General features: G+C 43.7%; 2 protein-coding genes across 2 annotated transcripts in view; one reads left to right on the forward strand and one right to left on the reverse strand.

Annotated features, from left to right (window-relative positions):
• The window catches only part of ppfia4 (PTPRF interacting protein alpha 4), a 51,164-nt gene extending 32,291 nt beyond the window's left edge, over positions 1-18,873 (forward strand). Inside the window, exons 2-29 of the mRNA XM_053439786.1 lie at positions 3,322-3,423; positions 3,569-3,733; positions 4,240-4,314; positions 4,890-4,961; positions 6,806-7,027; positions 7,419-7,553; positions 8,147-8,281; positions 8,432-8,515; positions 9,225-9,356; positions 9,504-9,566; positions 9,871-9,962; positions 10,070-10,199; positions 10,596-10,792; positions 11,261-11,489; positions 11,597-11,632; positions 11,725-11,846; positions 12,625-12,737; positions 12,827-12,908; positions 13,031-13,112; positions 13,289-13,489; positions 13,958-14,020; positions 15,000-15,026; positions 16,345-16,520; positions 16,786-16,883; positions 17,565-17,740; positions 18,281-18,349; positions 18,438-18,624; positions 18,815-18,873. Coding sequence (XP_053295761.1) covers positions 3,322-3,423; positions 3,569-3,733; positions 4,240-4,314; positions 4,890-4,961; positions 6,806-7,027; positions 7,419-7,553; positions 8,147-8,281; positions 8,432-8,515; positions 9,225-9,356; positions 9,504-9,566; positions 9,871-9,962; positions 10,070-10,199; positions 10,596-10,792; positions 11,261-11,489; positions 11,597-11,632; positions 11,725-11,846; positions 12,625-12,737; positions 12,827-12,908; positions 13,031-13,112; positions 13,289-13,489; positions 13,958-14,020; positions 15,000-15,026; positions 16,345-16,520; positions 16,786-16,883; positions 17,565-17,740; positions 18,281-18,349; positions 18,438-18,624; positions 18,815-18,873 — 3,324 coding nt within the window. The remainder of the gene's footprint in view (positions 1-3,321; positions 3,424-3,568; positions 3,734-4,239; positions 4,315-4,889; positions 4,962-6,805; positions 7,028-7,418; positions 7,554-8,146; positions 8,282-8,431; positions 8,516-9,224; positions 9,357-9,503; positions 9,567-9,870; positions 9,963-10,069; positions 10,200-10,595; positions 10,793-11,260; positions 11,490-11,596; positions 11,633-11,724; positions 11,847-12,624; positions 12,738-12,826; positions 12,909-13,030; positions 13,113-13,288; positions 13,490-13,957; positions 14,021-14,999; positions 15,027-16,344; positions 16,521-16,785; positions 16,884-17,564; positions 17,741-18,280; positions 18,350-18,437; positions 18,625-18,814) is intronic.
• A 2,112-nt stretch (positions 18,874-20,985) lies between these two features.
• Positions 20,986-23,069, reverse strand: myog (myogenin). Its single transcript, XM_053441186.1, has 3 exons — positions 22,521-23,069; positions 21,802-21,901; positions 20,986-21,690 (listed from the first exon to the last, which is right to left on the reverse strand). Exons 1-3 carry the CDS (start codon positions 23,052-23,054, stop codon positions 21,572-21,574), a joined length of 753 nt encoding a protein of 250 aa, XP_053297161.1. The 5' UTR covers positions 23,055-23,069; the 3' UTR covers positions 20,986-21,571.
• Between the last annotated feature and the right edge of the window lie 3,671 nt (positions 23,070-26,740).

Below are 26,740 nucleotides of genomic sequence, written 5' to 3' on the forward strand. Positions count from 1 at the left end.
TATTTATATATGATAGTAATTATACCAATATAATAGCAGTATATAGTAATAATAGCAGCAACAGTATATATAATAATAATAATAGTAAAATATAATAATAATAACATGTACACATGTATAAATAAAATATGTGTATATAGACTTATATTTACAAAGAATATACAAAGAGTATGATATAATATATGATATATAGTACGGGTATCAATATAAGTATTTGGCGATACAATAGATAATATAATATACTGTGAGTGTAAGAATATGTAGACAGAGTGTGCAAAAGACAATATTATTGTATGAAATGATGAATTGAGACAGGTATGTTTAGTGCAGTTCTGTGATGGTGGCTCTGACAGAGGTAGATGAGTTGTACAGTCTTATTGCGGTTGGGAGGAACGATTTCCTGTATCGTTCCTTAGAGCAGCGGGGTTGAATGAGTCTGTGGCTGAAGCTGCTCCTTAGCTTGTCCAGTGTTTTGTGGAGGGGGTGAGAGGGATTGTCCATGATTGCCAGCAGTTTTGCCAGCATCCTGTCCTCCACCACCTCCTCCAGGGTGACAAGCTTAGAGCCAACCACAGACTCTGCCTTCCTGATGAGTTTTTTCAGTTTTACACACATTTGGGGCGTGAGACCATTTTAAGAACACCCTTTGTTATTTTAATTCGTTGTTTTTATATCCTCTGCACCGACTGGGTCATAATATCTTCAAACACCTTTGGCCGATGTGATGTTAAAGGACTTGTTCACCCCATAATGAAAAATTGCAGGACGAAATGCCGTTAAAGTTTATAAACTGTAAAAACCAAACACACAGCAGAATACTGCTGCACTTCCGTCACGTCGTCTCCCAAACTATTAAAGTTAATGGAGCCGTCACTTTACAGCCCCAAAAGAACATAAAATGCCCATCAAATCTGTAATATGTGGTTGTTTGTGTAGCTGTGAAAAGGTGGCGCTACTAGCTCGAATAATGTGGGATAAGCTGTGTATATATGAATTAATCAACTTCACAGTAGAGATACTGTACAGGTGAAATATGTGTTTGTACTTAAGTGATTTTTCACTCATAACCAATAATAAAGGCTAAGGTAAAACAGCCAGTTAGAGGACGACCTTCTGGTGAAAGGACAGCCCTTACCATACAGAGTAGACATGAGAATGGTATCAATCTTCTTCTAAGATCTTCTAATCTTCTAACACTTTCCAAAATGTTGAACTCTTCTAAATTATGTCTAATATTTCACACTTCTGCTGTGTTTCATTATAAGTTTTAACTTCCACAAAAAGATATATGTACTATATCTCTCAATGTACTGTAGTTTTCCATCTCAGATAGGATTGATTGCAGATGAGAGAATGGAGTGGAAAGAAGATCTAACGGTGTGACTGGTGTAAATGGAAAAGTCATGGGCGAAAAATATGCTTTGCCTGGTCGGCAGTTACAGAGACAGAATAATGGAGAACTTTAATCTTTTTTACCAGAATACTGACTTCAGGACGCTGGATTTAATCTCTGAGCTTAAAGTTTGGAGTCCACAGATAATAGCTGTTTTTTAGTATGAGTAACACAATAGAAAAAGGGGAAATATATATGTATACATATTAGTCATAGTTCGAAATAGAGATTGAATATTAAGCAGATTTTAGCTAAACACAGGAGAGCAATAAAGAGGTTAGACATCAACGTGGGAAAAGCAGATGACTACGACCAACTGAACAGAACATATGGAAGCACAGAGACTTTTATACACAGGGGAGGCAGTGATGATTGAGCACAGGTGAAACACATGAGGATCTGGTTCAGACAATCCCAGGGACAGGAAACAGGACAACGACAGGAAGTTAATTTGAAGACACATGAGGAGTAAAACTTCATAATAAAACAGGAAACACAGAGTGAACAGAAATCCAAACACAAGGAAAACACGGGTGATGTTTTCAACCAAAAACAACCAAAAGCAACAAAAAAAACCAACTCTTTATTTAAGAGTTTCAGAGTTAAAGTCTAGAGTCTTGACACATTGACCGAATTCTAATGTAACAAAACACAGAAATCTCAAATAAAAGATTATGGGACCTTTAATTGTATTTAGATAATGACTGAATTCTTATTTTGGGGTGGGTTTAACTCTTAGATTGCCCCTGAATCCTATAGACATACATCTCAGAGCTGCCTCTGCACAGTCTGTGCACAGTTTGCACAAAGGGGCTGAAAATATTTTCCGACATGTTCACTGATGGCACACTGAGTGGATCCATATCAGCCATAAACCAATGTGGTCCATGCTCATTCATCAATCATCAGTAAAGTTGGGCGGATGTGGCTGTAAAAGAACATCAGCAGCAGCACTGACTCTTCAGAGTCAGACCTCCAGCAGGACTAATGAGCATGAAGAATGAACATCAATAATTATAATTGCTCTCAAGTGAAATACATTTAATCTTACAACTAAGAATTTATTATAGATCTGTTCACTGTTTAATTAAAAATATACCTCATCATCACCAGTTGTATTTGCTCCTGTGTTTGTGTCAGAAAGAAAGGGGTGATATTGTTCTTGGTGTTCTCAGTTCTCTCAATTGTATTTATAGTATATTTACTTTATGTACAACATAATGAAATCATACAATTTCATAAAATTTTGATCAGAATAGTAGGTAAAACTGATATGTTTAGGAAATCATTTCAACATCATTATATGCAGTAGCATACGGAGGTGAACCACTTCAGGCAATCATGGCCTTAATTCTTGTTTCCCGCACTAAATGGATGTGAGCCTAATGTTGCTTATACTTGTAAAATAGCAAATGTGACCCAAATATCCTGAAACAAATGTTGGCCTTTATTGCTAGTAGTAAGGTATTCAAGCAACAACAAACTGGATATTTTAATTATGTAAAAAACATCACAACAAACAAAATGTCATCAGTCACAAATCCACTTGTTTTTTGTGCTTGCAACCCAGAGGTGGTCACTGAGGTGGTCAGAGCGGCACAGCTGAGGTTGTATTTGTGCAGAGCAGATAACACGGTGTCATTTCGGTGGTATTTTGTCATGAGGCTTCCACTGGCTCAGACCTCCTCTTATTGAGCCTGGACTGCCCATTATTTATGTCTGTCCCAACTTCACCTGCTGATAAAGAATTCCTCCCACAGGTACTTAGAATTTCCCTGTGCTACTCGGTCACCAAAACTGCAACAAAAAAAAAGTGGTCAATAACACCCAGTTGGGTTTGCATTTTAAGATTACAGCTAAGAAAGCCCATTCCACTGATCACCGATACAATATGAACCTGTATGTGTTGTGGGTGTGTGTGTCTGTAGGAGTTTGCCACCCTGACCAAGGAGCTGAACATATGCCAGGAGCAGCTGCTGGAGAAAGAGGAGGAGATATCGGAGCTGAAAGCTGAAAGGAACAACACAAGGGTATGTGTGTGCATTTCTATATGTGAGTGCAAGTGTGCAGTGGTGCTGATAAAAACAAATAATGTTTCTAAGCTTGAAATTAGTATTCTCTTTGGTTCTGCATGCATGCCTTTGTTTTATATGTGTGTGTGTGTGTGTGTTGTAGCTGCTGTTGGAGCACCTGGAGTGCCTGGTGTCTCGTCACGAGCGCAGTCTGAGGATGACAGTGGTGAAGAGACAAGCACCCCCACCATCTGGAGTTTCCAGCGAGGTGGAGGTCCTGAAAGCTCTGAAGTCGCTGTTTGAACACCACAAGGCCCTGGATGAGAAGGTGGATTCACACACACACACAAACACACACATGAATGCAGGTGTAAACGGCAGTCGCGCTTGGCGACCTCATTAGTCATGTCATACTACTAGCAACAGTTGCTATCCTCCCTCACTTTTTGATCAGTTCCCTTTTGCTGTTTTTCTTTATATTAAGCTGTTAATAAACCTCAGCACTTCCTGATTTTCATAGTAAAAGTCCCCCATGAAAGGGAAGAGATGAAATGCTTTTAATGTGAAACAGATTGAGGAAGTGTGGAGCAAGCTGCTTCTCCAGAAAACTACAGTAAGACCAGAGTGAAACTGTAAAAGGAAGCAGATGACAAACATGATCATTTCGTAAAACCAATTAATGAACGGTGATACCCCAAAAAAAATCCAAATTACATTTCTCAGTATAACTTAAAATTACATACCTACAAATTACATAAACACATACTGTTGTAAGTTCAACACAGTGTTTCTGGCCCCTGTTGATGAAGTGTGTTCTCTCTGTGTTTCTGTCAGGTGCGTGAGAGGCTTCGGGTGGCTCTGGAGAGGGTGGCCACCCTGGAGGGACAGCTAGTGGTGACCACACAAGAGGTGTGCATGCATTAATGTTTACGTGTCTGTGTATGTGTGTATATATATGTGTGTGTGTGTGTGTGTGTGTTTGTGTGTGTATTTGTGTGAGAGTATGTGTGTATTGGTTAGTGAAACATCTGTTCAGTTCCTAGCAGACATCTTTTGCAGCCTACTGTCTGATCCGATATATACTCCAAGTGTCAGGCTCAGCGAGAGGCTCAGTCTACTTGGCCCTCTGTTCATACACATTTGCCAATGCGCATGCACGCACACAGACACACACAGACACACACAGCAACTTTCCTTCTGCACTTAAATATATATTGTAAATGCCATCAGAGGAATTGTTCTAAAGATAAAATAAAATCCCCTTCCCCTAAAACCTCCCTTCTCTATTTTGAGTAATCTGAAGAATTCATTTTAATAGTTCTCCCAAATATGCTGGAGCATGTTGTCTGAAGCAGGCTGACAGCCCGAGAGCCAGACTTCCCATCCGGAGTCCGAGTTTTTTTTTTTTTTTTTGGTTCAGTGAAGGAAGAGAAAAATTTGTAAATGCTTGTTCTGTTTTTTCTTCTTTTTAATTTACATTGCAGTTGAACATGGTGAGACAAAGGAAGGATGGTGACTCACTGGAGCGAACAGATGGATCCAAACCTACATGGAAGGTCTTCCTGGCTGTGTGATTGTTTTTCTGCTCTGTGCTCTATTTTATGTCTGTCTGTGGTTGTTGTCTGGTGGCTCACACACACACACATACACACACACACACACACACACACACACACGCGCACACACACACACACACACACACACACACACACACACACACACACACACACACACACACACACGCACAGACACACAGACGCACACACACACACACACACACACACACAAACACACATCCACACACTTACTTCCACTTTGTTTGGCTCCTGTTGCTTTGGCTTAGAGACAGAGAAAGCAAAAATAAAATGTGTTTTATGAACGATTTGTTAAATTAGATAAATCAAGATGTTCCCGTTAAGAGAGGATGGCAGCAGTGAGGTGGGTGTGACAAAGGATGGCCATCCATGAGACATGGACAAAATGTATTGCCAAGCATAATTAGGGAAGAAAGTAATGTGGTATAAATTAGTCTATTTGGTGCTTAGACCCAAAGTGATGTCATCAATGTTAAAATGGGGTGAGGCTGTCTGGAGTATAGGAAATCCCCTGAGGTCTAGACAATGGTGGTGGTTGATAGGATGTAGAGACAGTGGAGGGTCTGATGAGATACTGGATATGGAGACTGCAGGTGACTGGGGAGGAGGAGGGTCACAGCGAATCACTGAAACGACTGAAAAGAGAGAGGAGAACAGATTGAAGCAACATGATTGGCTGATTGAGATCAGAGCACCCAACAATCAGCTAAATAGAAGAGGGAGAGTGAACTGTGAACGAAGTCTTCCTAATTGAACTCACACTAAGCTTCATAAGGAACTCAGTAGAGTGCATAGCTCCACCAAGTCCCAACAGTCTTAAATGTAATCAAGCTGCACCAAATTGTAATATGTCAGATATCCCAGTAAAACACATCCTGGATCCGCCTGGCTTCTCTCTAGGCCCGTTTCCTTGAATCTGTTTCATCGTTTTTTCATAATGCTGATGACAAACAAATTGACAAGGGCAAAATCATAACCTCCTTGGCGGAGGTTAACATGAGAGGTACATGTCTCTCTGTGTGTGAACTGTGCAAACACACAAGCTGCCAGGACTTCTATTCATGACACACACTGTCCTGTTGACAATTACTGCAGTTTCCCTCAGCATCCTTCAGGGGATATTTAATTCAAATCCCCATGAAATCATCACCTCATGTATTTCTTTCCTGGCGAGCTGCTTTGGAACCCTGTTCCGACTTAATATTGGCTCCACGTCATATCCAATGTTTGTCACAGATTGCCGTTCTGGTGGGGCCGTACATTGGCATTTCCAAAGTCCCTGGGTGTAAAACTATTGACTTTGTGAGGCTAAACGCACAATTGCACAATCCACCAGGCGTGTTTTACTACACATCTTCATGCTATTTAGCTCCACTTCCCGCTGTGCTGGCGTGCAAGTTTTTGATTCTGTAAGGTATTCATAAGCAGGCAAAATGGGAACATGAGGCAGCGGAGGGGGTCCTAATAACTCTGACTGCCCACTGTGTTGCCTGTATGAATATGTGTCCCCAAAGGTTTGTTTAATTAAGGCCCTGGAATGAGCTGCACTTTGAGCTGTGAGGAGATGAGAAACAGCATCAAAACAACAACATGGCAGCACCACACCACACTGCACCACCCATAAATGCATAAAAACACTTTTTTATCTGGGTCATCCAACTTTTTCTAATCTCCAACAACCCTGTGTTTTCTATGTCAACTCTCACATTATTTGTTTAACTAAGTCCTAAACCACCTTTAATGTGACAATGTGTATGTGTGTGTGTTTGTGTATATATATATAAATGTATGTTTCCACCTTACAGAGACTTCCCAACGGCTCCATAGACGCTCACGATGACAGCAGCCGTTTGTCTGAACTTCAGGAGCTGCTGGATCGCACCAACAAGGAGCTGTCCCAGAGCCGCGAGCACTCTGTCACTCTGAACGCCCGCTTGGCCGAGCTGGAGGCAGAGCTCGCGAACGCACGCCGAGAACTGAGCCGCAGCGAGGAGCTGTCAATCAAACAACAGAGGGAGCAGAGAGAGGTGAGGTCAAAGGAGATGTGATTCTGTTCTTGGAGACAAAAAAGTTACATTTTTACTTTTTTGTAAAAAGATAAAAAGTTTAACTTTCGACTTTTCTGAGGGAAAAATGTGTATCTTTAATAATACATTACTATATCATTACTCCCAAACACACCTTAGATTTCCATGTCATTGATTTCTCACTGCTAAAGAGAAACTGTGCATACATTTACATTTATTATAACTGCAAATTACTCTTGTTAGGATTCAGATATCAGGCTGCACTCAATCCCAACAACTGTACATGATACCACAAATATTTATACTGATAATGTATCTTAAATGATAATATTCAAGATAAGGTATGTGTCCATACATACACATACATGTTGTTGTGTCCCCGCACCCACAGAGAGAGGACATGGAGGAGAGAATCACAACATTAGAGAAACGCTACCTGGCCGCCCAGCGGGAAACCACACACATTCATGACCTCAACGACAAACTGGAGAATGAACTGGCCACCAAGGACTCCCTGCACCGACAGGTAACAAACACAGCAGCCATATACAGCCATGTGCTACAAGAAAAACCCTCTTCCTGGTTTATATTTATCAATCAACGGTCATTCAGATTGAAAAGGGTGATCGCTATGTCGAGTAAAGCTCCGAAATGCCATCGGCATTTAAATACAGGTTCGACAAAAGCACCTGTGAAAATGATCCTGTCAGAATTTAGCTGATAAACCCTGACACAAGAACTCAATCAGTATTAATCGGCCAAAAGTGGCACATCCAACTTGATGACAGGAGTTATATATGAAGGTGACATGAGTTATTTTGTCCGAAAGTGTTGAGTGTGATGCGTTCAAGGTCGACTGCTAAAGAATATTTCAGTCACTTGAGCGGGTAAAAGAAATATCACACTCAGTGGTTCATCCGCTGTTCAGGGTTCAACACCACATGGGTCCACAACATCCTCCAGTCAGGGCCTGTGTGACGTGTCCTCGCTGCTCCATGACTGCAATGCACTGGTTACAACTGCCTCGCACTAATGGGCGTCTTCTGTGTTTGTGTGTGTGTGTGTGTGTGTGTGTGTGCCTGTGTGCCTGTGTGTGCATGTTTTGTGCGTGTGTGTCAGAGTGAAGAGAAGGTGCGCCAGCTGCAGGAGATGCTGGAGATGGCAGAGCAGAGGCTGGCTCAGACCATGAGGAAGGCTGAGACTCTGCCAGAGGTGGAAGCCGAATTGGCCCAGAGAGTGGCAGCGCTCTCCAAGGTAACACAAAAAATCACACCCACACACACCCACACACAAAGTGCAGAGACTACAGCAAATGATAATTTAGTCACAAAAGCTACAGAAAGAGTCAGACACAAAGTTACAGAGGTGGCGGTTGAACTAACGTGTAATCATCTCCCTCTGCAGGCCGAGGAACGTCATGGCAACGTGGAGGAGCGGCTCAGACAGCTGGAATCTCAACTGGAGGAGAAGAACCAAGAGCTTGGAAGGGTGTGTGTGTGTGTGTGAGTGTGTGTGTGTATGTGTCTGAGCCAGCCCTGCAGGGTCTCTTTGACCTCTCACTATAACATGTGTGTGCGTGTGTGTGTGCGTGTGTGTGTGTGTGTGCTGATGCTTCACATTAGCTGGATGCCTTGAATCTTGGATCTGTGTTCCCTCATGCATACACTTCATGCACACAGGACAGACATGGTGCATTGTTGCATGAATTTAAACCAACTCCACAAATCTTTCACACACACACACACAGACCCCCCCCGCCATAAGACTGATTGGCTGCTATCTTTAGACTCTGAATAATTCACGCTACGCAAATTTCTCTTTCTCTCTGTGCAATCTCACGACTATATTTAGTCGTGGTAGTTGCAGACGTGTGTTTGTTTGTGTCTGTGTTAATTCATTTTAATGGAATTATGTAGAATACATATTGAGCAAAGCCATTTACAAAAAGGCATTGAACCCTTTTTTCATCATCATGTAAATGACTTAATTAAATCGCTCTGGCTGTGAGATACATTGTTGGCCAAGACAACCTCTCTGGCAGCTTGTGATCTCGGGCTAAATGCACACTACATCCTTTAATCCATGCAGAGACGTTTGATTAGCTGCATAAATACACCTAAATGGAGTCATGTGAAAGAGAAAATGTGGTGATGACTTTCTACCCTGTCTTGTTCTCTCTCGCTCTGATCACCTCCAGGCTCGTCAGAGGGAGAAAATGAATGAGGAGCACAACAAGCGTTTATCTGACACTGTGGATCGTCTGCTCACTGAGTCCAATGAGAGACTGCAGCTCCATCTCAAGGAACGCATGGCTGCCCTGGAGGACAAGGCAAGACCTGCGCACACGCTCACACACACAATTGGCACACATTCATCTACGTAGCAGCAGCTCATATTACTGTTGTTCACATAACAAATGACTATTACTTTATATTTTACTTGTTTTCACGAGGTTTCATAACTTTTTTTGGTCCAGAACTCTCTAATTCAGGACCTGGAGAACTGCCAGAAACAGCTTGAAGAATTTTACCACACCAGGGTCAGTAAGAACTCAGCCAATCATCAAACAACTGTTGCTCTCATCACCTCATGATCAAAATTCATAAGCCCTAGAATGATAGTCACTTGTTTTCAGCCAGCTGAGACTGTTTTTTACCTTTAAAACTTTAAGCATTTTACAAAAAATCTTCTATTTAAGTAACATATTGAAAACCAGACACTTGCTGTTTATATGGACTTTTTACTCCAACTTGTAATGTAGTGGTACTATAGTAAAGTTATTCCTACTTTTTCTTGATTTAAACTAACTAAGCACATTCCCCTTAATACCATCTGTCTCCCAGGAACGGCTGATCGGAGAGATTGAGAAGTTGAGAAATGAGATCGACCATTTGAAACGTCGCAGTGGGGTTTTTGGAGATGGAACTCACCCCCGGTACACACAGACGAACACTTCCTCCATGTTCCCTCACACTCTCCCTCTAACATGCTGCTTCATTATGATGAATGTGATTGTGATCTCCTTCATGTTTATCATCCCAGGTCTCATCTGGGTAGCGCCAGTGACCTTCGCTTCTCTGTGGTGGAGGGCCAGGACGGCCACTACAGCACGACTGTGATCAGGCGCTCACAGAAGGGCAGAATGTCAGCGATGCGAGACGACCCAAACAAGGTGCTGATAAAGTCCTGACCAGAACACAACAGCCCTGTAGTCCCTAACACTAAGTAGAATGGCCAACCTACAGATCATATGTCGGTTATTCGTTTAACCACATTTGCTCCTTGCCAGTGCTGCATCCAAGTTCATGTCTGCTTTGCTAATGCGTGTCAGTGCCCGGCCAGTGTTTGAGGATCTTCATACCTAGCTCACCATTCTTTACTAACCTCCATGTCTTTCTGTCTCTCTCTCACCTGCCGCCATCGACATGCTGTCTGATGTAAGTTTCTTGTTCATCCATTTCTTATCTGACCACTTACCTCCACAACTGTCACCTTGTATTTTTACATGTGTGCATGTAGACTACCTCTATAGATATGTTTGTAATAGAGCTCATGTCTGTCCTTTCAGGTATTCGGCGTGTTTGAACAGGACTACCCGTCACTGCGTGGCAGCGTCAGCCGCCTCCTCGGCAGTGACATCGAGGCAGAGTCGGACCTGGACGACGATGTCAGCTCCACCCTGCTTTCCCCCAGCGGCCAATCAGACGCTCAGACTCTCGCTCTCATGCTGCAGGAGCAGCTTGATGCTATCAATGAAGAGATAAGGTGACAAATCACAGGCATATTAGATTATAGCACATGACAGTTTCATGATCCCTGAGGGGGGGAGCTGGGTCGTTGCAGCAACAAGAAACAGGATACAGATAAGACGGGAACAACATATTAAAGATGAGGCAAGAAATGTTTACAAGAACAGGAAAGTCTTGGAGATAAATTAAAGGTGCTTCTGCTTGTTCAAGCGATGCATGGAGCCCTCTGGCCAGACAGGATGCACCAGAACAGATAGTGGCATTAGATATAGAGCTGCTACCATGCAGATAACACTCTTAATGTCTCGTACTGGAAGAGGATGCTAATTATTACATCCATAAATAAAAGGTCTCTGTTGGATAAAACTTTTGAATCCTTCAAAGAAAATAATAGGCAGATTATTCAGCTAATATATTATTTCAACTACTACTGCATAGGTAAGACAACATGTGTGTACGTGCATGTTTGTACGTGTCTGTGCAGGATGATCCAGGTGGAGAGAGAGTCCGCAGACTTGCGCTCTGATGAGATCGAGTCCCGCGTGAACAGCGGCAGCATGGACGGACTAAACGTGACGCTTCGACCGCGGGCCCTGCCCACCTCTGCCACCGCCCAGTCCCTGGCATCCTCCTCGTCACCGCCCAACAGTGGCCACTCAACGCCGAAACACCACGGACGCAACCCCAGCCACCATCTAGGCATCATGACTCTGGTCAGAGAGCACAGGCCTTCTATCTGATAAACACACAGTAACTGCAATTACTTGATGGTGTTGATAAATTGTCTCTTTGATAGCATGTGTGTTGTTTCCTTCAATAGCCAAGCGACCTGAGGAAACATCGCAGAAAAGTAGCAGTAAGTTTTCAAAGTCAAATTGTCCAGTTTTATTGTGGTGGTTTTTGTCTGTCTGCGGCTTTTTTAACCAGTTGCTTTTGTGATTTTTCCAGTCTCCAGTTGAAGTGGACAAAGCTACCATCAAGTGTGAGACGTCGCCTCCCTCTTCCCCCCGGAGTTTGCGGCTGGAAACCAATTTTGCCCAATTTACAGGCAGCCTGGAGGATGGTCGAGGGTAAAAAAAATACACATCCACACAGACAGATACGCATAGCTGAGCAACAGGAGACAGCAGTCGCCATGGTTGAGTTACACTGATTTACCTGAGTAAACACAAAACAATGAGGATTGTCCTGATTGATGGCTGATGAATCGATATACAGCATGGCTACAAAACAACTCAAATGAAGTACATTACCTAGACTGACACTCAGTAGATTACATACTCCCCTAAGGCCCAACAGTCCCCCAATGAAACTACATTTAAAATGACTGGATTTAATCACTGGATAAAAAATGTATTTGGATCTACACTAAATTACACACACTCAAAAATATCCCCTATGCGCATACCCAAAACATATCAGATTTTTTTCATCAAGATAAAAGATAAAACGCCCTCACTCAATGTTAAAAAAAGTGGGGGGGAAATTCTCAAATTTTGTGTAATCCTGCCAACTAACAAACGAACGTAGAAATAAAAACATAACCTTTTTCGCAGGTAATTTAAGTAAATAAATATTTTACAACGACCATTAAGATATCACCAATAATCAAAAGATCTTTAATTTATAAAATATTTCAACTCATTTCTGGCATTTGAGCAAATTTGAAGATAGGCAATCGGGAAGATTAAGAAATAAATTGTCAACTTCAATTCAACTCTGAAACCTTGTTTGCTCAACACACACAGAGTCCATTACTTTGTAATCAACAGTTGACAATAATGTGTCCGACTGTAGCTTTTAGTCTAACATCATTTGTTACTGCTCGCTCGTTTCGTATGTTTGCAGCAAGCAGAAGAAAGGCATCAAGTCGTCTATCGGCCGATTGTTTGGGAAGAAGGAGAAGGGTCGACTGGACCAGACAATGGGCAGGGAAGGACAGCCCCTACCAGCCTTAACAGGTACACTGCTGACCATATATCATACTACACTGTGTAGATTGCATGGGATTTATGGAGATAGAAATGAACACTGTCTTGCTGTATTTCAGACTTTGAGATGGGCATCGGCGACACCATGACTCTGGGAAAACTTGGCACTCAGGCGGAGAGGGACCGCAGGATGAAGAAAAAGTAAATCCTGTTTCTTCTCCCTATTTCTATTCTGTTTATTACTATTTTAGTTACAGTATTCACTGAGCCATCTCTGCTGTTTTATCCTTTCCCTCTGCCTTTGTTCATGATTTCTTCTTTAGGCACGAGCTTCTTGAAGATGCCAGGAAAAGAGGTCTGCCGTTCGCCCAGTGGGACGGCCCCACTGTCGTCTCCTGGCTTGAGGTATTCCACGTATCTGATTTCATCTCTACCAGCCAAATATGTCTTTACGTTAATATACGCTGATATTAAATACCAGACTGACCATAGGAGCAGTAATCTGCTCTCCCCTCCTCTTCTATGTGGCCTTTTATGGTGACAATGGCGTTGACGTTGGTTGTGTTGATGACTCTCACCAGCTGTGGGTGGGTATGCCGGCCTGGTATGTGGCGGCCTGTCGTGCCAACGTGAAGAGCGGAGCCATCATGTCAGCTCTGTCCGACACGGAGATTCAGAGGGAGATTGGCATCAGCAACCCTCTGCACCGACTCAAACTCCGCTTGGCCATTCAGGAGATGGTGTCCCTCACCAGCCCCTCTGCACCGCTCACCTCCAGAACGGTAAAACAAAAGACCTACAACCAAAATACAACACTGTGGACTCACACACTGCGCTTTTTGTCATCCACATAGATGCACATACACCAATAGCAAATTAATAAATGAACACAATGATCCCCTACACAAAGACAACCCTTAAAACCTCTTCCACGAATTGGATAAACCTTCACTCTGCACCCTGGAGTAACCCATCACTGCTTTTTTCACCTTTTTTTGTTCGTCATCTCAAAACACAGTAGAGGCTGGTCTCTGCCTTTTACTGTGTTGACTTGTCCTTCTCTGCTGCCATAAATTGCATGGGGTTCTGTGGGAAAATAACACAAATATGGTGCCAGATATAGCTACAAGCTACCTGCCCGAAATACACTCCCTCCCCTGGCATCACTCAACACAATGTTTGTCTTTGTGTGTGGGCGTGTGGGGGTCGGTGTGTGTGTGTGTTCGTGTGTGTTTTTGTCCTCTGAGCAGTCCTCCGGAAATGTGTGGGTGACTCATGAAGAGATGGAGAACCTGGCTTCCTCCACTAAAGCGGTCAGTACCATCTGGGTGCTCCCCTTCCCTTTACCCCCACCACCACCACCACCACCACCACTCTCCCCCACTATATCACATGCACATGCATTTTGTTTATCGCGCTGGTATTTCTGTTATGGGTGTCTGAATGTTACCGGTGCAACCTATGGTCAGGTGACCTGTGCTGACATGAAAAATCCAACTAAACATGATGATACAATTAACTGATATAGTTTGAGGTTAACTGCAGAGTGAAAAGGCTGTGTATGTGTGTGTGTGTGTGTGTGTGTGTGTGTGTGTGTGTGTGTGTGTGTGTGTGTGTGTGTGTGTGTCTGTGTAACGTACCCCATTCAATTTTGTGAATTGGGGAAGACAAAGTTTAGTTTAAGTTTAAGTTCAGGTTAAAGGGATAGTTCACCCAAACATTTAAATTCACTCATTATCTACTCAGCACTATTCCAATGGATGGGTGGTTGAAGTGTTTAAGTCCACAAAACACTGCAGCTATTGCGAGTTCTCGCTGATGTCGTCAGATGCTCCTTGGGCGATAGCGTAGAGGCGAGAGCTTGTGCAGTGTGTGCGCTTGAACACGACTCCGGGCTGAGGATATCAGAAAGCATTTAGTCAAACATTTCGGGGCTTACGGACACTTGGATGACACCACAGGAGCAGAATGGAGGCACGTTTACGTTTGACGCCATTCACTTCAATTGTGTTGGATTTGGCTGTAAAGCTGTCTACCCCTGAAACTCCAAAAGTGTTTTGTGGACTCAAACACTTCAAGCACCCCTCCGTCGGCATAGTGGTGAGTAGATAATGAGTGGATTTGCATTTTCGGTCTCCAGGAAATCAATGTAAGTCAATGTAATGTCCTCTGGTTTGCATTTGTGTACATGTGCGTGTGATCTATTATATTATGTTAAATTTATACTATATGTGTATTTTGTCAGCCCCTGTCTCTAACCTTGCATATTGTCTCTACCATGCTGCCACTCAGGACAATGAGGAGGGCAGCTGGGCACAGGTGGGGGCATAACATCTGCTAACATCTGTATTTGCAGCCACACTCTTCACTAACACACGTATTTAAAGGGAATCTTAATAATCTTCAGTATTGTACTCAGATGTAACATTGCATGAAATGTGGCGTTTGTCCAAATGTGACGTTGTTGTTGTCCTGCTGTTGAGTTATTCAGGTGTCACTTTCAGTACCTTGAGCACTGTAAACAACTAAATCCCACTAAATTAATTTTGTGAGGCTGCCCTCAGAAGACTCAGACACCAATTTTTCATAACTTTGATGCTTCAAAATAAAAGTATCCGTTTGGCAAGGAACCAGTAAGAGTGAGTAGAAACAAATGATTTAAGTGAAATTACCCTTTAACCCAAATAAATGATGAATATTTCTTTCTATTAACCTTTAATCCATTTGCCAATTTTCAAAGCCTTGATGAGCTGTAGCTGTTAAAATGCAAATAAAATAATAATTGCTGTGTATTTAATACTGCGCCGCTAACTACCTGATAAGACTTCAGTCCGCATTTAGAGCAGCCTTCAAAATGTGACTATGTATAGCCATGTATGTTTTAAATCCTGGTAAGACCGTGCACATATTTTTTAATTTAGATTCACAATATGTCAGAAATGTGATTGGTTTACCACATAAGCAGCTTTTTGCTCCAAAACATGTTAATGTCTCCCCACCGGCGACATCCAGTTGCCAGCAGCATCATGTTTTGGGTGGTCTTTCAGTTTCATTCCTATGAACCGATATCTCAAGAATGCCTTAAAGGGTATTTCTTCATATTGGGTACAAAAGTTCTCTTGGGCTCTAGGATGAACTGATTCCATTTGGGTACCTGGAGGTCAAAGTGACTTCACATCCCTGTGAATGTGAAATATTAGGACTTCCTGTAGGGAATTTCATCACATCTGGTAAAATTCACCTGGACTCAACGATTAACTGATAGATTTCGCTGGTCAAAGGTCAACGTCACGCTGGCCTCAGAAAAAGGTGACATCTCAAGACAGTTTGAGGGAATTTCTTCAACTTTTGATCAGTTTTCAGTTGGACTACGATTTTAGATGAAGTGATCACTTTTTTGTGGTCTTTGGTTGAAAGCTCACAGTGACCTCATATGACTCTGGGGGAAAGAAGTATGTAGACATATGTACACAGAACCTGCACTGGTTGGCGGAGGCATACAACTGCAATGCGGTTATTCAGGTTTTCACATTAATCAATGTCACATCCATGAAGACATTTACTGTATATATTTCTGAAACATAGAGCAGCCTCTTTTGTTCAAAATCTGTAGCATTATCTTCATGTCTCCATGTAGACTCTGGCATATGGAGACATGAACCATGAGTGGATCGGGAACGAGTGGCTGCCCAGCCTCGGTCTGCCTCAGTACCGCTCCTACTTCATGGAGTGTCTGGTGGACGCACGCATGCTGGACCACCTGACCAAGAAGGACCTGAGGAGCCACCTCAAGATGGTGGACAGCTTTCATAGGTCTGTAACCGGGACGATTAATTTAGCTTCTGTTTGATCAGCTTCTGCTTTCATGTGCTAACTGGATATATTAGCAATGGAGATGAGGAGACTAATGATGCACATGTGCTTATCCCTTTCTGTGTGTGTGTGTGTGTGTGTGTGTGTGTGTGTGTGTGTGTGTGTGTGTGTGTGTGTGTGTGTGTGTGTGTGTGTGTGTGTGTGTGTGTGTGTGTGTGTGTGTGTGTGTGTGTGTGTGTGTGTGTGTGTGTGTGTGTTGTACCAGGGCTAGTCTGCAGTATGGGATTATGAGCTTGAAGAGACTCAATTATGACAGGAAAGACCTGGAGCACCGGAGAGAGGACAGCCAACACGACATGAAAGGTACACTTTACTCACACCCTGAAACACACATACAGTGACCAAAACAAAGCAAAACAGGAAGCACCCGGATTTAAATGCCCTGAACATGAGCTCAACCCATCCAAAGTCTCGTCAGGCAAGAGCACCACCTTGTGGTTTTGCCTGATATTGTTAATTTGGCACGCGCACTGAAACAGCTGCACCATGCACTGTCATAAAACCAACTGAGGCAGGCCTTCAACCTTATGAACCAAAGCGCTGCATACCAAGAGTAGTCTGCACACACACACACTCTTAGATCTAACCAGTCCTCTCGCCCTTTTGACCTTGAGTTCTGCACATGAACTTGAGTCAGCTGTCGTGTCAAATCAGACTCCTGCCCTGTTTACACACACACACACACACAAAGACGCACACACACTCACCGCCTGTTCCAACTTGGAAAGCTGGTTGACAGCTGTGCTTTAAATGAACAAAGGGAGTGTGCCAGTGAGTTGACACTGTGTTATCAGGCACATTACCTCTTTATCCCCCTCTCTCTCTCTCTCTCTCTCTCTCTCTCTCTCGCTCTCTCTCTCTCTCTCTTTCTCTCCACTTCTCTTTTCTCTAAATCTATTTGTTTCTATCTGTTTTAAATTTGAATTGCTGTCACTGCACATCACGTTGAACCATAAATCTGAGCCCCTCCCTCTTTACGTTTAGATGTGTTGGTGTGGACCAATGAGCAGGTGATCCACTGGATCCACTCCATTGGTCTGAGGGAGTACAGTGGCAGCCTGTTGGAGAGCGGCGTTCACGGGTCGCTCATCGCTCTGGACGAGACCTTTGACTACAGCAGCCTAGCGCTCATCCTGCAGATCCCTATGCAGAACACACAGGTGGTTATAGAGGAACGATTTCAAGTGTTTTGTGAGCAGTTCTTAAGGATAGTTTGGTCCATTTTGTGGGCAGACGCAATGATTTATGAAATCAAAACATCTGTATAGGATATTGTTCACAACATCTACATTTCTAGCAATAAGATTCTATTTTATATAAAATACTTCATTTTTGTTGGCAGTGTGGTTTGTGTTCAGCCAGCATGTTTCTCCTCCACCTGACAACATGCTGCCAACATTTAGTACGGCTTCAGATTTGGTTGTTCTAATATAAAGAGTTGTTCTCACTTAGAATTCACTTAAAACAGTTCACTGATCACAGGCGTCAGTACAGATGACTTGCCCAGTCTCACATTCATAGGGGCCTTTTTTTGGCAGTTTAACTGCAAACATGATGGTTTCTAATAAGTAGAGGAAGCACTTTTTAATTCCTTGGGTATTTCAAAAGCTTCTGTTGACATTACGGCCTCAGCTCGTGCTTGTTTTTTTGGATCCTGGTTGGGGAGCTCACATCGTCTCTGTGTCTGCTCTGTTTTTCAGGCACGGCAGGTTTTGGACAGAGAGTTCAACAACCTATTAGCTCTGGGAACGGACCGTCGACTAGAGGAGGTGACCTTTCAAGCTGCTGCTTTGATCCAATACGATATTGTTGAAAAAGGGCCAAATGTCTGACCTTGTTTTCCCCCTGTCCCTGTAGAGTGGGGACGACAAGACTTTTCGACGCTCTCCGTCATGGCGCAAGAGGTTTCGGGCACGTGAGGGAGGGGCGGGGCTTGGAATGATGGCAGGCTCCATGGAAACACTGCCTGCTGGATTCCGTATGCCCTCCATGTCCATGCCGCCCTCTGTGAATTTGGTGTCCAGGAAACAGCTGCAGCCTGAAGGTTAGTTTCAGTACTAACCAATTCTACCTCGTATATTTTGTGTGTGTGTGTGTGTGTGTGTGTGTGTGTGTGTGTGTGTGTGTCTGTATCTTTGCTTGCCATTGTCTCTGCTTGTCCTGACTGACTAACTGCATGCTGTGTCCTTTCTGTCCTTCTGTGCCCACGCCCCTCTTTGCCACATCTTCTCAAGCTCCTCCCCCGGCGCCCCCGAGACTCGACCCTTCGGCCGTGCGGACCTACTCATGCTAACTACTCTCTGCTTACTAACAGGGGCGCTAATGCTACCAGGTAAGCTAATGAAACTCTACCTGACACTGGGTTACTTCCAGCTTGGTGTGCTTTTAAACAGCATTTGCAATCAGTGGGGCATGTGGAGGGAATATGGCTTGACCTTTACTGTACGTGTAAATGGCTGATTTACAGAAACATTAAAGTAAACAATCTGATTTTAGTAATAGATCAGAAAAATGTTGCTCAACCACAGACAGTTTATAAAGATTGAGGACATTGTCTCACTTTCCTCTCTCTTCCCCCTTCTCCTCCTACAGTGCATTCTCATTACCTATATGGACACATGCTTGCGGCCTTTTGAGAGTGATATGCCAAATCTGGAGAGGAAGTCCCTGGGTGCCACTGCCCAGCCTCACCTCCCACCTTTCATCTCTCACCTCTCCTTCGGACACGTGCAATACAGAGGCCAACTCTGATCTTTGAACTCTCGAGAGTGCTCATTGGCTGCGCTCGCTGCTGTAAACGAGACTCGTCCCAGTCTCTCCCAGTTTACCCCAGTGCTCCCAGTAGCCTTGTTGTTGTGGTGTTGTGCTCCTGCTCCCCCTGGTCTCAGCTGTGGGTTCTCGTGCTGGTTCTATTAGTCTCAACATGGCCAAGTTCAAACCAACTTTCCTGTGTCGTCACATCCGAGTTACACTAGTTGATTAGTGTAGAAAGAAAAAGAGATTTAAAGCGACGGTGAGCAGTTGTTGATTTGGTCTTGGGAATGATGATTACTTGTATAAATGGAAGATCCCACTGCACATTGCCCCTCTACCGGTTATGCAAGGTATTAATCATTTATCGTCTCTGTACATAAAATGGATGAATTATGTTTTTTATAGAAATATTATATATATATATAAATATATATATATATTGGAAATATATATGGAAAATAATATAATAGTGCTGTATGAAACCCAATGCCCTGTATTCGATAGTGACTGTTCTCTCTCTCTCTTTCTCTTTCTCTTTCTCTCTGTGTCGGACCTTTGTGCGTCTTTTGCTGTATGCTGTAAGTGTGTGAATCTTTAGTGAGAGGGACTCACAAAAGACGGGGTGTGTTTCTACAAGGCCTCTTCACAGGTTCATGGGTCCAAATTCAGACTTCACTCTTGGCTTCTTCCTCTCCAGTTCTTTTCTTTTCACTCCTTTTCTTCTTTTAACACCATGTAGCTGTTAGATCCCCTCTCTCCACCTCTCTCGCCTTCTGTATGACACTATGTAGCCTAGAATAGAGAGAATCCTTTAATATGAAGGTATGTGTGTGTGTGTGTGTGTGTGTGTGTGTGTGTGTCTGCGTGCGGCTGTGTGTGTGTGTGTGAGTGTGTGTGTGTCTGAATGAGTCTCTCTGCTCGAGACTTGCAGAAAGGTCGTACGTGTGATTGGCCGACCCCAGCCATTTGACCATGACTATTTTCTGTGAATGGGTAGTGTGAACACTGTAGCTCCTATCTGTCGATTCCTTAACTCTTCTCTCAAATCAAACTGTAAACTGCTGCTCAACATCAGCCAATGATATCCACATAATACTGCTCAACGTGACGGACTCGTTCTGATCCCGTCCCGTCGCCTCCCGTTCTGTTGCCATAGAGACGTGACAGTGAGCAGTTTTGACTCTTGGCTGACCAACTCCTCATCCAATGAGAACACAGCATATGGAACCAGTGAAGTGCTGGATGGGTGTACAATCTTTTTCTTTTTTTAACAGTTTTTCCAAGGTGTCTAAAAGGTGTAATGTGCTATGTGGCAGCTATGAGTACTGTGTCTTTATTCCAGGTGTGAAACAATGCTGACAAATCAAGATTTTATTATTTGGCTATTCAAAAAAAGTGTACTGTATTTATGACACTATATAGACATAAGTAAAGCTGTTTTTTTTAACATAAATTGTGTTTGTTGTGTTCTTTTTCAATTCGTCAAATCAGTCAACAACAGACACACGTATTGAAAATGGTCTTTATTGCAAGAATTGGACAGAAAATATCACCTTTTGGAACATCTACAAATACACAACAATCTTAGTTATAAAAGTCAAAAATAAGTTAGCAAAAAATAGAAAATAAAATGGCAAAACCACTCTGTAGAAAAAGGGAACGTATTTACATCACTAGCATTCAGTTTAAATTAAGCAGATCTTGGTCAAAACTGCCATGGTACATATTGGCCCCACAAATAAAACTCATGTTGTTCTAAGCATAAAAACACACACACAAAGAAGGAAAGATCTGGGAAAGGTTTCGAAAAGATGAAAAAACTTAAATTAAGTGAGGATGAAAATAACTTTTCTTATTCCTCTTGAGCTCTCTCAGACAGGAGACATGTCAGAGATCCACTCTAGTTACTTGGTGTTGTTCATGCAGCCAAATGGTTGAATCTCTAGTTATAAAAGGCTCCTTTGGGTCTGACAGGCAGGTCTAGACCACAGAATAAGGCAGGGAATAATGGCAATAAGGCCTCGTCGTGAACAGGATTCAGTTTTGCTGGCACAACCATAGATCCGCACAGTTGCAATCCTAATATATTACGAATTTTTTTAATTTATCAAAGGATAAAACGGTACAGCTGAAAAATATATTTAATTGGACTTTGAAATTAGTTTTAATCCTCTGTATCAATTTTTCTTTTATTTTTGTGGATCTCTGTGCATTTATGGGTCCAACGAGTGGAAGGTCTATTTGGGAATGTCCACAGGAAATGCCACGGCTGCATCCGCTGCAGAGATGCTTTCCACGATGGAGGTCAGCGCACGCATGTTCCCCTGCTCCGGAGAGTCGGAGGCACTCAGGAGATCTGCAGAGAGACACAGTCACACAGTCAGTATCAGAGTGACGGCACACTTATCTGCCCATGGTGTCATAATGAGTGTGTGTGTGTGTGTGTGTGTGTGTGAACTCTACTCACCCTCGCTGCCGTAGCTCTGCGTGCACTGCTCTGGAGTGCTGCTCCACTCGGGGCTACTGCAGCAGGTGCTGCCTGAACTGGGCTCGCTTGACGACGACACCTGTTGTCATGGAAATGCACACAGAAGTTGCCGTCAGTCACTGTGTTATGACACGGCACACCCTGCCCCACATAGACACACACACACACACAAATACACACACACAACACCACTACTAAAAATGCATGTGACCCCTCAGAGACAATCTCAGAAGGATTACCTCAGTAAGAGAAATTACACCATCCAATTAAAAAAACATAGATGGAAATAATAAAAAAGATCTTGAAGATCATGAACATTTGACAACGAGAGTTGTCTCCTCAGCTTTTAACCATGAGAAAAGAAAAAACAATCTGAAACATTACTGGGCTTAAAACCAGATGATGACTTAAAACACCACTGAACATGAGGTAAAACACAAAAATATAGATCCATCAATTTGTCGCCACAACTGAACGATCACTTCCAAAGCCAGTGTTCGAGCGGACTCGTTCAACAAAGAACATTTTTGTTTTCATCATTTTTTTCCAATAATTCATTATCTAATGATGTGTGTCTCTACTCCACATTTGTTTATCGTCCCAGCTTCACCTTTCCTGCCACTTTCTGTTTGTCTTTTGGCTCTGTTCTCAGTTTTTAATATGTGACCTTCTAGTCATCCCTCCTCTGTCCTACTCACTCTGGCCTGTGCCGTGCTGGGTCGGTAGTGCAGTCCCTGCTGTCCTGTCTCAGTGTCCTGCTGGTTGAGGGAAGACACCAGGGCCTGCAGCCTTTCGATATACTGGATGGCGCTCCGCAAGATCTCCACCTTGGGCAGCCTCTGGTTGGGGTTCATCAGGGTGCTCCTCTTCAGAGCTTCAAAGGCCTCGTTCACCTTCTTCAGGCGCCTCTTCTCCCTCATCGTGGCTGCTCTCCGACGGTCCATGGTCACTGTCTTCCTTTTGCAAAGCTTACAGGCCCAAGGGAGGCACTGGCCTGGGCAGTGGGCCTCGGAGTGAGGTGACATGCTGGACGGAGAGGCTTTTTCCTCTGTTCCAGTGACGCCAACTCCAACACCCCCAGACAGACTCGTGCACAAACCCATCATGGAGTTCCTGTCCTGGTAGCCGCCTTGGTCGTACCCCCCGGGCAAGCGAGAGGGGAAATAGCTGTCCCCTCCTTCATAGAAGCGCTGGTCAGGGAAAAAATAAGGGTTGGTCTCGAAAAGCTCCATACTGGACAACACTGTGGTCTGGATTTGAGGGAACGAAGATCCCTGCTTCCCCTGGAACCTCTCTTCTGTGATATGGTCTTCGGCTGGAGCGTGTGTTGGGAGTGTACGTATGTGTGCGTGCCTGTCCTCGCCCCCTTGCCTTTAGTTTGTGATGAGTGGAAGACGTTTGGAGAACAACTGGTGTGGAGCAACTGTAGGCTGGCATTTAAACCCCTCTGCCTGCTGTAGGATCACAGGGTTAAATTTAGCACGAGCCCCCAGAAACCTGACCCGACGTTTAGCTGTTGCTGCACATCTACACTTCACATCTCTGTTGGGCCCTGCTCTCTGGGGCTTTGGGGCCCGTTTGTGTTTATGCGTGCGCGTGTGTGTGTTTCTTAAGAGGCCAGGATATGATCAAGTTCCAGTGGAAATGGGAGAGATAATCTCGGATCAAATATGCCTGTTTTAATGAGCTAATCCCAGACTAACGTCTCCCTCCGTGACACCATACATGTCCCCTGGCTTCGGTGGGTAGGTCGGGGGGTCCAGAGGCAGCTGTCACTTCCACTGGGAGCCAATGATATGCAATGACAAGAAGGTGTTCATAGTTCATAGTCAACAAATCATAGTTGTTGATGGGGAGGGAGTGAGGCCCGAGATTGTTGTTTACTCAAAACTGGGTCACAGATAAACACTTGTTCTCTGTTGTGAAGGTTCAGAATCATGAATGAGGTCGATGTCAAATATGTAAAAGCTCCGATGCCACAAAGTGAAAGGGTCCGGCCGTTGTGGGCGCGTATCATTTTGATGTAATCACATTCATATCTGCTGACACTCCCTCTAAGAGGATTGCACAGTGACCTCAGCATCACTGGACTCTGAACCAGACAAGCCTGTGCAGGACCAAACAGAGAATTGTTCAGTCAGTCAAACGCTCACTTGACACCGGCTCCCGTTACTTTCAGAATTCAAGAGAAAATAACGAGTCGAGGAACGGCCTTCGTATGTCCTGTCCTCTTCCAGTCAGCCGTAGCATTAGCGTTAGCCACCAGGTGTTAATCCTACCAGGACATGTCCCACCTCATAGCTCACCAGCAAAATCAGACTGGCTTCCGCTGTAGCGCGGACGAGCAGCCAAGACACACACTTCTGTCAGCAGAGAAGGAGACTGGAATGACAGGCATAGTGTGAGATGTGTCACATCCCTGTGTATCCCATGTCACTACCACAGGTTAATCACAGCAACACACATATCTGTCAGGAAACGTTTGCTGGAGACAGAAGGGACTGCTCTGTATTGTGGCCATAAAACCTACAGAGACGTACTGGTGACAAAAGACGAGCCAGAGCTTTGTCTCACGTCGTCCTGTCTCTTCCTCTGAATGCTTTTACTTTCATCTACATGTGCTAAAAACCGTCTTCCACCATAAGTTTATAAACACACTTTGAATGTTCAACTAGAAATAGGGTTATGAATATGAAATTCCAGAGATGAACAAAGGACTGTCTGTGAACTGGAATAAGTGAATAAACTTTAAAGGAGGCATGCATTCGATTTAAGTTTGTGATTTTCTTGGTCGTTACATGGTGCATGCTCGCTGAGAGGGATGTTCACTGGTAAACCTAAACAGAGCAGAGCTGTCATCATTGTTATACTTTAAAAAAATATATATATTTATAATTAATAAATGCCAAAAAACTATCATATTAGTGCTTTAATGAATGTAAGTGCACAGTACATCTACATAAACTGCTCCAAAAAATCAATGGAACACTTAGTCATCACAGTATAACACCAAGTCAGTTTAACTTCAGGGTTATCATCTGTCCGTTTAGGCACAAGTCACAGTGATTAACCTGATTTGGTGCAAATTAAAGTGACAACAGGTGCAATGGAGAAGCAAACTCAAGACAACCCCTCAAAAGGGAATGGTGTTCCATGTGATGGCCACAGACAGCTGCTCTCTCTTTATCCTTCCTCACTGATTATTCTATAGTTAAGTGATCTGCTAGTGTCCTTGTCCTTACTGGTAGCATGAGGCTGTACCTGCAGCCCATTCAGGTTGCACTGGTTGTCCAGCTCCTACAGGATGGCTCATCCATACGTGCAGTCACAAGAAGGTTTGCTGTGTCTCCAGCAAAGTGTCAAGAGCATGGAGAAGATACCAGGAGACTGGCCATTACACAAGGAGAGCTGGACCGGGTAGTAGAAGTCAAAGCTGCAGCAGGACCAGTGTCTGCTCCTTTGTGCGAGGAGGAACAGGAGGTGCACTGCCAGAGCCCTACAAATGACCTTCAGCAGGCTACACGTGTGCATGTTTCTGACCAAACCGTCAGAAACAGTCTCCATGAGATTGGCATTGGCCAGAGAACACCAGAATTGGCAGGGCTGCAACTGGCGCCCTGTTTTCTTTACAGATGAAAGCGGGTTCATACTGAGCACATGTGACAGGCCTGAGTCTGGAGAAGCTGTGGTGACGTTATGCTGCCCACAACATCACACAACGTGACTGGTTTGGCAGTGGGTCAGTGATGTATCCTTGGAGGGTGGCACAGTCCTCCATGTCATAGCCAGCAGTACCTATGAGCAGTACCTTGACTGCTGTTAGATACTGCAGTGGTCCCCGGGTTCCTCCTGGTGCAGGACAATGCCCGGCCTCATGTGGCAAGACATTGATGCCATTGACTGGCCCCTCGTTCCCCTGACCTTAATCCAAATTGAGCACCTTTAGGACATTTTGTGTTGATGCATCCGACACTGCCATGTACTGATAGACATGTCACAGACAGTCCAGGAGCTCACTGATGCCCTGATCCAGGTCTGGGAGGAGATCCACCAGGACACCATCCAGTAACTAATCAGGAGCACGACCAGATTTTATCAGGAGTGTTTATACAGGAACACAGAGGGCATACAAACCACTGAGTCACATTATGAGTTGCAATGATGAAATTCATACAAGTTGAATCCGCCTGTGATTACAACTTTTCACTTTTTAAACCCAGGGTATCACGGGGCCACCATACAGTACAGAGACAAACAACCACTCACTCTCACATTCACACCTATGGTTTATTTAGAGTTTCCAATATGCATATTTGGACTATGGGCTGGACATGCAAGCCGGACTACCGAGAGAAAACCGACACAAACACTAGGAAATTATGCAACCTCAAAAGGAGCTTTGTTTATTATTTACAATAAAAATTCACTGCGAAATAAACTTAGATTTTCAGATCACACATACATACACTACCAGCAAAACCACCAGGCACCATTAGGATTTCAGTATCTTGCCACTTCCGAATGCAGACTGAAGAAGACTGGGAATTGAACCACCCAACTGGTAAGTTTAACTCCTGAGCCACAGCCTCCCATATTACATCAGATCACTTTTTATAATTTGCAATTCTTTAATAACAGTAGCCTTTGTTATCTGTTTTATTTCTCTGTATAATTTTAAACATAAAAATCTAAGTTGTGATTTAAAATGTAAATTATGTAATGACTGCAGGCAGCATACTTCCAGCTCTGGGACTGGGTGACAGGCGGTGGTGTGGCCTGCTGGTCGTGGTCGGGTTTGGGGTTGAGGCGGAGTGGTAGCTTGGCGCAGGGCTGACAGGTTAGTCCGTGATGGATAGTCACTGATGGTGGAGCGAGTACAAAGACGCCTGTGTTGGACTCAGGGGTGAAGCAGGGAGGA

This window comes from Pleuronectes platessa, chromosome 2 (genome assembly GCF_947347685.1).
Source record: "Pleuronectes platessa chromosome 2, fPlePla1.1, whole genome shotgun sequence".
NCBI lineage: Eukaryota > Metazoa > Chordata > Actinopteri > Pleuronectiformes > Pleuronectidae > Pleuronectes > Pleuronectes platessa.